Raw genomic sequence first — 11,220 nt, 5'->3', positions numbered from 1 at the left:
CGTTCTACTCAGCAACACAATGACTCATCGTCCCATAAAGTCAGCAACTGGCTCCACAATCACGAGATGTCAATTGTGTCACATGGGGGAATACTAACTAGGGTTTTGGTCTGGCGTTCTACGGCACGTATGTTCATACACACGATAAGAATGTGGGCAAGTCGTGCAATCAGTTGGAGGAGTTAGCAAAGTAGTGGGTGGAAAGTTAACCAAGTCTCTGCACGATGAGAAACTAGTTTCAACACGATTTTCACTTCCCCAATCTTTGACTCCAGCAACTGTCACACTTCATGGGATCATGGTGTTTTCAATTCAGAAATATAAAAGGCCTCTGAATCATGATTGAAAAAAAACACATTCGTATAGACAAGAATTTCTCGACAAGTTCACATAGACAATCTTTCGTCTACATGAACTCATCGTCTGAGTAATTACTCTTAACTGAGTAAATTCAATCATTCAGAACCTTCTTACGCAGAATACACAACACACCTACAATCTCAATAACCATTGATCTCACACTTTTCCCAGGTTCCCTCCTACAGATCATCCCATCCTCTCTTTTGACCGAATTGACTCTGGAACGACCATTGTCTTGGTTTAGGCCGGAGTCCTACAGATTGATCTCTCGAACCTAAAGCACTCCCTTCTTTCAGTGCATTTGTGTGAGATTGAGCAGTTTCTCGGTTCAAGGAGTCTCCACACGGTTATCTCCTCAATTTCGTAAAAAACATCAAATCGTTTTTCCCCATCTACACTAATGTCCATAGAATTGAGTCTAACTTTGCAGAAAATGCAAAGGTTGTATCCTTGGCTAGGAGACTAGAAGGGTTAGAGCTGCAGAAGAATGTGAAAACTATTGCCCCTACTCTCCGTGACCAAATTGAAATGGCCACTTGTGCCACATGCCACAATTCAGACCATCTAGTGGATAATTGTCCAGACCTACATGAATTTCAAGAGTCTAGAGTTGAACAGGCTAATGCTTTGTATCATAAGCAAGAGAACAATCCTTATTCGCATACCTACAACCCAAGGTGGAGAAATCACCCTAACTTTTCGTGGTCTAAAGGGCCTATACAAGGGGGTACAACTAGTAATAATCAAGGATACTCATATCCCAGAAACCCCCAAGTGCAATCACACACTCAGTACCCTGTAGACAAAAAGCCTAGCTTTGAAGATAGTGTCGGTCTGTTGACCCAAAATCTTTTGCAACTTCAAAAGACCACAGACCAACGTTTCACAAGTCTAGAACTTAAAATGGGACAAATCTGTGATGCACTAAATGAGAGAGAAAAGGGTAAACTCCCTAGTCAACCTCAACATATTCAGAAAAGTGCATTTCAGGCAAGCACGTCAGCTTGCGATGAGACCTCACATAATCAAGTGAATGTTGTCACTACTCTTCATAGTGGTAAGGTTGTTGAGAATAATGTAGGTGTACCACAGTCAAAAGAGTCTAATTCAAACTTAAAAATGCACACTACACCACATAAAACATCTAGTGTAGAAAAAGAATCTGAGCAAGATAGTGACTCTAAGAATTCTACTGATGTTAATGTTCCAATACCATCGTCTGTGCCTGTGGCCCCATTTCCTCAAAGGTTGGTGCAACAAAAGAAAGGTACCCAATACCATGACATGTTGGAAATGTTTAAACGAGTCAATATAAATATTCCTTTTCTCGAAGTAATCCAGCAGATACCAGCTTATGCTAAATTCTTGAAAGATCTATGCACACAAAAGCGAAAGCTTCATGTGCATAAGCGTGCCTTTTTCACTGAGCAGGTGAGTTCAACTATTCAAAACAAAACCCCACCTAAGTTTAAAGACCCAGGTAGTCCAACTATCTCTTGCACTATAGGCGATCATACGATCGAAAAGGATTTGTTAGACTTGGGTGCTAGTGTGAACTTATTACCATATTCTGTATATGTGCAGTTAGGTCTTGGGGAGATGAAACCCACTCCTGTTACACTACAATTAGCGGAAAGATATGTAAAAATCCCTCGGGGTATTGTTGAAGATGTGTTAATCAAGGTTGATAAATTTTACTTCCCTGTGGACTTTATTGTGTTAGACACTCAACATGTACAAAACCCAGATTGTCATATTCCGGTCATTTTAGGACGTCCCTTCTTGGAAACGTCCAATGGTATCATAAATTGTCGTAGCGGAATATTGAATTTTTCTTTTGGCAACATGACTGTGGAATTGAATATGTTTCATGTTAACCATCTACCCATGGATTTTAATAATAATGAATTGCATAAGATTAACATGATTGAGAGTCTGATTCAAGACTCATTGCCTGACATCTTATTTGTGGACCCTTTGCAAGCATGTTTAGATAACTTTGACTTAGATCTTTTTGATTATGAGTACATTAGTGAAGTTAACTCTTTGCTTGAATCTGTAGCACCCATGGATATTGCTAAATGGCAGATTGCAGTGGATCCCCTTCCACTCCCTGATTCCAAGTCTGGACCATCTCTTGTCGAACCACCTAAGCATGATTTGAAATCATTGCATGACACTTTGAAATATGCATTCTTAGGTTCTTATGATACTTTGCCTGTTATTATTGCATCATGTTTAGACATAGAATAGGAAAGTAAGCTTTTAGAAGTATTAAAAGAACTAAAGAGGCCTTAGGTTGGAATATCTCAGACCTTAAAGGTATAAGTCCCACAATTTGCATGAATCACATAAATCTTGAAGAAAATACTAAACCATCTAGGGAAATGCAAAGGAGACTTAACCCAAACATGAGAGATGTTGTTAAGGGTGATATTCTGAAATTGCTTGATGCGGGTATCATATACCCAATTCCAGACAGCAGTGGGTCAGTTCCATTCAAGTTGTACCCAAAAAGTATGGCATTGTTGTAGTTCAAAATGAAATGAATGAGCTAGTCCCCGCTCGTGTGACCACAAGGTGGCGAGTCTGCATTGACTATAGAAAATTGAACACATCAACAAAGAAAGACCATTTTCCTCTCCCCTTCATTGACTAAATGCTAGAAAGATTATCGAGGCATAGTCACTATTGTTTTTTATATGGCTATTCAGGTTAGAATCAAATTCACATAGCACCCCAGGACCAATCAAAGACCACATTTACCTATCCTTATGGTAGATTTGCTTATCGTCGTATGCCTTTCGGGTTGTGTAATGCACCTGCTGCTTTTCAACATTGTATGATGGGCATCTTTTCTGACATGGTAGATAAATTTCTTGAAATCTTCATGGATGATTTTTCTGTCTTTGGATCTTCTTTTGATGAATGTTTGCATCATCTTACTCTTGTGTTGATTCGATGTAAAGAAAAGAATTTGGTTTTGAACTAGGAAAAATGTCATTTCATGGTCAATTCAGGCATAGTCCTGGGATACATCATTTCTGAATAAGGCATAGAAGTAGATAAAGCCAAGGTTGATCTCATTCAACACTTGCCTCAACCTCGCTCCGTGAGGGAGATAAGGCCATTCTTAGCCCACACCGGTTTTTACTGACGATGCATCAAAGACTTTAGTAAAATTTCGAGACCCTTGTGTAGTCTTCTTGCAAAAGATGTTGCTTTTGTATTTGATGAAGCCTGTGTGCGTGCATGGGAAGAACTTAAAACTCTTCTTACATCTTCCCCAATAGTCAGACCACCTGACTGGACCTTTCCATTTGAAATTATGTGTGATGCGTCTGACTATGTTTTAGGACAGCGAGTAGACAAGCTCCCTTATATGATCTACTATGCTAGTAAAACACTTAATGATGCTCAACTGAATTATTCAATACTGAGAAAGAATTGCTAGCTGTTGTGTTTGCATTGGATAAGTTTAGATCTTATTTGATAGGGTCCAAAGTCATCATATATTCTGACCATGCTGCATTGAAATATCTTCTTTCTAAGAAAGATGCTAAAGCTCATCTAATTCGATGGATACTCTTGTTACAAGAGTTCAGTCTCGAAATTCGAGATAAGAAAGGGTCTGAAAATGTTGTTGCCGATCACTTGTCTAGGTTGAATGTTGAATCTGTAGATGAATCTTTGCTTATTAGAGAATCATTCCCTAATGAACAATTGATGCTTGTATATGAAATGCCTTGGTTTGCTGATATTGTTAACTACCTTGCTACAGGTAGAATGCCCTTGCATGGTTCTAAACAAGACCAATCCAAGTTCTTATCTGAAGTAAAACACTTCTTTTTGGGATGACCCATACTTGTTTAAATACTGCCCTGACCAACTCATTAGGAGATGTGTCCCCAACTAAGAGATGTCATCTCTTTCTGTCATGACCATGCATGTGGAGACCACTTAGTGCCAAGAAAACAGCTGCAAAGATCTTGCAGAGTGGTTTCTATTTGCTATCATTGTTTAAGGATAGTCATGCCTTTTGTGTTGCTTGTGACCGATGCCAGAAATTAGGAAGTATCTCAAGAAGAAACATGATGCCCTTACAACCTATTTTGATTATTAAATTGTTTGATGTATGGGGTATTGATTTCATGGGTCCCTTTCCTAACTCTAAAGGTAATTTGTACATTCTTGTTGCTGTTGATTATGTTTCTAAGTGGGTAGAAGCCATTGCCACCAAAACAAATGACCATAAAGTAGTTCTTTCTTTTCTAAAAGAAAACATCTTCTCTCGTTTTGGAACACCTAGAGCAATAATCAGTGATAGTGGTAATAGACCTTTTGAATCACTTATGTGCAAGTATGTAATCACTCATAAGGTAGCAACAGCATACCATCCTCAAACCAGTGGCCAAGTATAAGTTTCTAATAGGGAAATTAAACATATTATTGAAAAGATGGTTAATCCAACTAGGAAAGATTGGTCTTAACGTTTAAATGATGCTTTATGGGCCTATAGAACTGCATACAAAACTCCCATTGGCATGTCCCCTTACAGGCTAGTGTATGGTAAAGCTTGTCATCTACCTGTTGAGTTAGAACATCATGCATATTGGGCTGTTAAAAAGTTGAACTTTGATCTTGATAAGGCTGGTACCCAAAGGAAACTTCAACTCAACGAGTTGGAAGAATTAAGGAATGATGCTTATGATAGTGCCAAAATGTATAAACATAGAATGGAGGTGTTTCATGACAAGCACATTCTGCGCAAGTCTTTCACACCTGGTCAAATAGTTTTGTTGTACAACACTCGTTTGCATCTTTTTCCAGGGAAGTTACGTTCTCGATGGTCAGGTCCATTCTTGGTACGTACTGTTTTCCCTCATGGAGCTGTTGAAAATGAAAACATAGAAAATAATAACATCTTCAAGGTCAATGGTCAGAGACTAAAACCATTTCTGGAGCCTCTTCTACCAGAAGTTGAGACCATGGATTTGGAAGATCTCGTCTATATGGACTAAACCGGTCCACCTGTGTACATACAGATGGCTTAAAATTCCATTCTCTTTCCCTTTTCTTTTTGCATAATTTTTATGTCTGCTAACCAAACTTTTTGTCTTGCGCTCATGTTGTTTACTTTAAAAGCACTCATCCTTTTATGGTTTAGCACCATCCTTTTGCATACGGTAAACTCTTTCCTTTTAGTCTACTCTGCAATGTTCTCCTGGTATGTTGTTTTAATTTTGATCTTTTGAAACATTGAGGACAATATTAGATTTAGGTTTGGGGGAGTATTTTGCATATAGAGTTTTTAGTCTTTTCTTTTCCTTATAGATAAGTTTTAGTCTTTTCACTTTTTAGAGAAATTTTTTCAAAATTTCTGTAAATATTTGCATAAAACCTCCAACTTTTAGAGATCTTAGAGTCACTAGCATGCTTCTATCTATGTTTACATAGAGAGTCTGACCGAAATAACTAAACTTGGAAATACTGGAGAACACAATCGGGTTTCTTGTTTGTCTGAGCGTTAAAGTTGGATTTAACCGTACCGATGGGCGAATTAGGTGCAACAAAGATATTTGGTATTAGAATTGTGATCACCCTTAGTGGAGACTACCTAATTTTACATCAAGTGAGGCACCAACCTTCAATTTTTGTGACTTTCTAAAAATTCCTTTTAGAGTGTGTGTCATCGTACGTAAATTCCGGGTAGGAATGCTGAACTACCCAACTTCGTACCACTTTCAGCACTATTTTTGATCTCTTAAGTGCTAATTTTGTCAATCATGAGGATGACGTCTAAAGATGAAAACTCCTTCTTGTAGTTTGATTTGCAGTTAGCACCATTCTCTCTCGAACAACATCAACGGATCCATAGAAACACATCATCAGCAACGAGCAGAGCGACATCAGAATACATGAAGAAAGTTGAAATAGTCCAAGGTTTACATGCAACAATACAAGGAAAAGAAAAATTCTTATTCAAAAGTGAAGATACAGTACAAAAAGCAGAGTTATATACACAAGTGAAGACTTATCTTACAAGAGCATAGAAAACAGAAAAAAGATGAGAATTAGTGAAGTTCATAAAATCAAGACAATACAGGTTGTGAAGAATTGAGTAATAAAGTACTTCCTCTATGACTTTAGTAGTTTCACTATTATTCTGTTACTTTCATTTTGTGTTAATACTCAAATTTTTTTTATTTTTTATTATAGTTTGTTTTTAGTTTTATTTAATAAACGCCTCGTAAAGAAGAAAAAATAAGAGAAAAATTTGAGCAACATGAAACTGAAAAGAAGAATCAGAAATTGTCAAGGTTCTACGACATTCAGAAGTTCATCATCAACAGTTGAAGACCGAAGACGAAGACGTTTCTACGGATGCTGTGAGAGTGGTGTTGATTGCTAATCGGATGTGAAGGTGAGTGAGTTCTCCCATCCTCACTAATGATTGATTTCCTTTCTTAGAGATCATCAGAAAAAGATTCTTATTCCCACAATTTTGTGGAGTCTCCAGAAAATTATTTCGGAAGGTTGTCCTTCCCACCATTCAACGTGTGTAGAATTTCACACTTTATTCCTATTTGCACACATGAGAGACTAGAAAAACGGTCTTTTTGAGTGCAATTATCATAAAACCCTATCAGAGAGGCAGAAATTGAGGCTTGTGATCACTCTTGAACCCGAATTCTTTCATATGGTGTGGTTACTTCTCGCTCAACTCTTAAGGATGAGATTGCGTTCTTTTGGTATTTATAACTTCTTGTTACTATCATGCAGAAACTCTATGTCCTCATAGATCCTTGGATGCTTGAGACTCTATTAGTCTCTGAAGTTGGAGAAGGTTTTGTGGATACATCTCTGGTAGGCCCTCACGAGACTACAACTCGTCCACTAGGGACACCTAGGGGTTTAAAGGCTTAGTGCATACACTTGAGGACAAGTAAAATTCAGGTTTGGGGGTATTTGATGAGTGACAAATATTGCATATTTCTACACCTTTTTATTGGCAATTATCTCATCTTTTACGCTTTAAAATCATATATTATCTCAAATTCTGTATTTTCTTTGTTTTCAAGAATAAAAACTTGTACTAATTAATTTTGTGTTTTTAGGTACTAAATAAAGCTTGGATGACTTGATATTCCCAAAGGAGCAGAGAAATGGTAGCTAGAGATAATCGGAAGAGATATAGCACAAGGCTTCCGCGAGAAAGTCGTGAAGCGCGAAGGAGTATCGTGTAAAGAGCATCCGGAATCCGCTTGCAACTTTCCCGCAATCCTCTTTCAAAGCCTAAACCAAGCAGTGGGCTTGGTAGAGAACCCAAGAACCCAAACCCAAGATCCAAACTCGTTTCGATGCCTGAGCCGTCGGATCTAAAAACAACTTCTTATCATCTAAGGGCCATTTATAGCCGATACATCAAACTGGATACAACTGCTCATCACCAAAGCCTCCTCTTCTTTTCTCCTCCCATCGAACAGAAACCAACCCCAAATTCATTTCTCTTTTCTTCCATCTACAGAACCACCACCACTTGCATCTTCCTCCATTAACTCCATTACCCATTCTCCCTCGTACACTGAGCACAAATTCACCACCATTAACTCCTAATTATCCATCTATCTCTATCTTATATATATTCTTATCAAGAACAGTAACCCTAAAAGATAATATTTAGAGAGGTAGAGTTAGGGTTAACTGTACAATTGGGGGAAACATCGATTTAATGATGTTGCAGAGAAATTGAAGGAAGAGAAAGTCAATGGAGTATGGTTGGTGAGTTGGGTTATTATTAATTATCGAATTAAAGAAGGATTGAAGAGTTTTTGTGTATAAATAGGGGACTATTTCTCTGTAACAAGATATCCAATTTAGTTGGGTCAATTGTGTTTACATCTTGTTCACCATGTTCTAATTTTCTTTGAATAGGGTTTAGATGAATCCCTAGTTTGCTATTATGCTATTCATACTGATTGTGATGTTCTTGAATACTTAAACTGTTTTAAGATAGAATTTAATCTTAGTACGTCAACATTTTGCTCTCACAGTGTATGCCATGTATCTGTTGTAGTTAGAATACCACTGTGTCGATTATGATGCAACTCAAGCTTAACCAGACTGTTATTGATCCTTATATTAGTTGTGCTTTAACTAGACAATTAATGCTTTGGAAAGATACCTTATTTGCGATACAACTATCCATCGGAGAAACACCTTAGATATAGGGCAGATTTGACCGTCACCCTTATCTGCTATAAGGACAAGAATAACATCATTAGTTGAATACATAATGCTGGTTAGTGGTGGATTTGAAGACCCTAGTATCCTCATAATCATTGTCTTGCACCTTGTTGTACTATTTCAGTCACTACCAACTCCCTTGTCGTATCGACACCCAACAAAACAAATCTTGTGTTACTCTTGTTTCCAATCAGTTTTAGTAAGACCGTAGCTTCAACTTACACCCACCTTGCCCCTGAGGATCGACCTGTATTTGCACCTTACACAGTAGGAACTGTGCACTTGCAGTTTATTGTAGGTATCTTTCTTAGCCTACCATTCACCTTGATTTATCAAAATACGAAACAAAAACTTCATAAGTACTTATGTGGGAGACATATTTATCTATCAGAATAGACTTATCTGTGGGATACAAATTTGTTTATAAGTTTTCGACTTTGGGTCATGGAAACTCTTAGTTTTGAGTGAGATCAGCTAAGGGAATCAAGTGTGTAGAGTCCTGATGGGATTCAGAGATGTGAGGAACGTGACTATACCTTAATTGGTGTGAGACTTGGTTAGGGATCACCTATATTCCAGTCTGAAGTTAACTATTAGTAGGCTAGTGTGCGGTTAGAATAGTATGGTGTTCAAAACTGGATTAGGTTCCGAGGTTTTTCTACATTTGTGGTTTCCTCGTAAACAAAACTTTTAGTGTCCGTGTTATTTCTTTTTTGCATTATATTTGTTTATTTAATTGAAATACCACAGGTTGTGCGTAGTTCAATCAATTGGTAAATTCAACCTTTGGTTGTTGATATAAATTGATTGACACTTGAACATTGGTCTTTGGTACTGTTCAAGTTATTCTCATACCATTCATTTCACGGATTTCATCATGTTGATTTGTTAATTGGTTTAAGAAAGAGATATAACTCTTGGATATCTTTCCTTGATTGAGTCTTATTGTCTAGTTGATTCTCTTGGAATTATATTGGAGTTAGTACGTACAGATTTTCGAACGAAATATTGGGTGTGGTTGTTAGACCCTCGCTTTTTCAATTGGTACCAGAGCAGGAAAACACGTTTAAGAACTCATAAGTCTGTATTTGTAGCAATCCGACTCTATGGACAGAAGTGCTATCTCTAAACTACTTTAAGTCTTAGATGACTCGAATTACTTATTGTAGAAAATCGTTATGCATGCCTTTCTTCAAGCGCGTGATTTATAATCAAGGGTTCGTGTTGTTAATGGATATGTCCTCCAACGAGTAAAATAGACGGTGTAGCTGTTGCAAAGGGTATTGGTGAGTATGAGGATCATGAGATTCTTGCGCTAAGAAAAATTCTGACGGTTTGAATACTATCATCCATGTACGAGCACTCGGTCTAAATATGCTTGGGATATTTTAGAAACTGTATTTGAAGGGAGTACCTCTGAAAAAGAAGCTAGTCTCCAAAACCTAAATTTTGTTTGGGAAAACCTTCATATGGCTGATGAAGATTCATTTTTATGAGTTTAATCACAAAGTGTCTGAAAGTGTTAATGCATCTTTTGCATTAGGTAAGACTATTTCTGAAAAGGACATTGTGATGAAAATTCTCAGATCGTTTCCACCTAAATACGACTCTAATAAACATGCCATCATTGAAGGAAATAACCTTGAAACACTTTCCAGAAACTCTCTTGTTGGAAAGTTAAAAGTTCTTGATCATGATCAGAACATCCGCGTTCAATGCTGTGACCAATACAAGTGATTCTCCTAACTTTTCTTGGGCTGATGAATGTTGTCCAAATCATATTGATCTTGACAGGTCATTGATTTTACAAAAGATCAAGGATATTATGAAAAGAAGCAAAAGATATGAGAAACATCTCTCTCTCTGATGCTTCAGATGATTAAATACAAGAAAAATCATATCAGTTGGTCAATACGCATACTTCCGAAGTTTACACAGCAATTTCAGCTCTTATAGCAGAAATTTCTACTAACTCAAATTCTGATTCAGAATACGAGTCTGACACTGAGATTTTGGAATTCTTGGATAAAAAGAAAGAAATTCACCAAGAAAATTTTCAACTAAATATGTCGTTGGAGAAACTTGAATCATCACTTGAGGTGAAAAATCTTGAGATTGATTGTCTTAATGATGAATTCAGCAGAACCCTGTCTCTAAAAGAAAAAGAGATTGACACACTTAAGTGTGACCTGCAAAGGTTGTATGGAAGCTCTGAAAAGATCTCAAGCAATGTTATTTGGTCAGAAGTCTTTTGGAAACACAAAAGGTTTAGGGTTCAAAAGCAAGACTATGAGCACAAACAACTCCTTTGTTTCGGCCAGTTTTGGAATTATGGATGTTGAAAGTTGTGATAAACAAGAGAAAAATCAGCAAAACAAAAATTATTCTCTGAATTGTTTGCTTTGTGGAAATGTGAATCATGTCCAAAGTAAGTGTTGGAAATTCAAGAAAAACGACAAAAGAATTGCCAAAAATCATAATGACATGCAAAGGATGAATCTGGCTTTGGGTAACCAACAGGGAACTCCTGAAGGCGAGAAGAAGTATAAGAGAACCAGAGTCAGACGAGGTAAGAAGTCTTTTTATACAACAAACCTTGGTAAGTCACCATGT

At 37.3% G+C, this 11,220-nt stretch overlaps 1 protein-coding gene across 1 annotated transcript; it reads left to right on the top strand.

Annotated features, from left to right (window-relative positions):
• The first annotated feature begins 888 nt into the window (after positions 1–888).
• Positions 889–2,613, top strand: LOC113272548. Its single transcript, XM_026522371.1, has one exon. The coding sequence runs from the start codon at positions 889–891 to the stop codon at positions 2,611–2,613; it is 1,725 nt and encodes a 574-aa protein (XP_026378156.1).
• The last annotated feature ends 8,607 nt before the right edge of the window (positions 2,614–11,220 follow it).

The sequence above is a fragment of the Papaver somniferum genome, chromosome 4, assembly GCF_003573695.1.
Source record: "Papaver somniferum cultivar HN1 chromosome 4, ASM357369v1, whole genome shotgun sequence".
Taxonomy (NCBI): Eukaryota; Viridiplantae; Streptophyta; class Magnoliopsida; order Ranunculales; family Papaveraceae; genus Papaver; species Papaver somniferum.
This window is presented reverse-complemented; position numbering and strand designations above follow the sequence as displayed.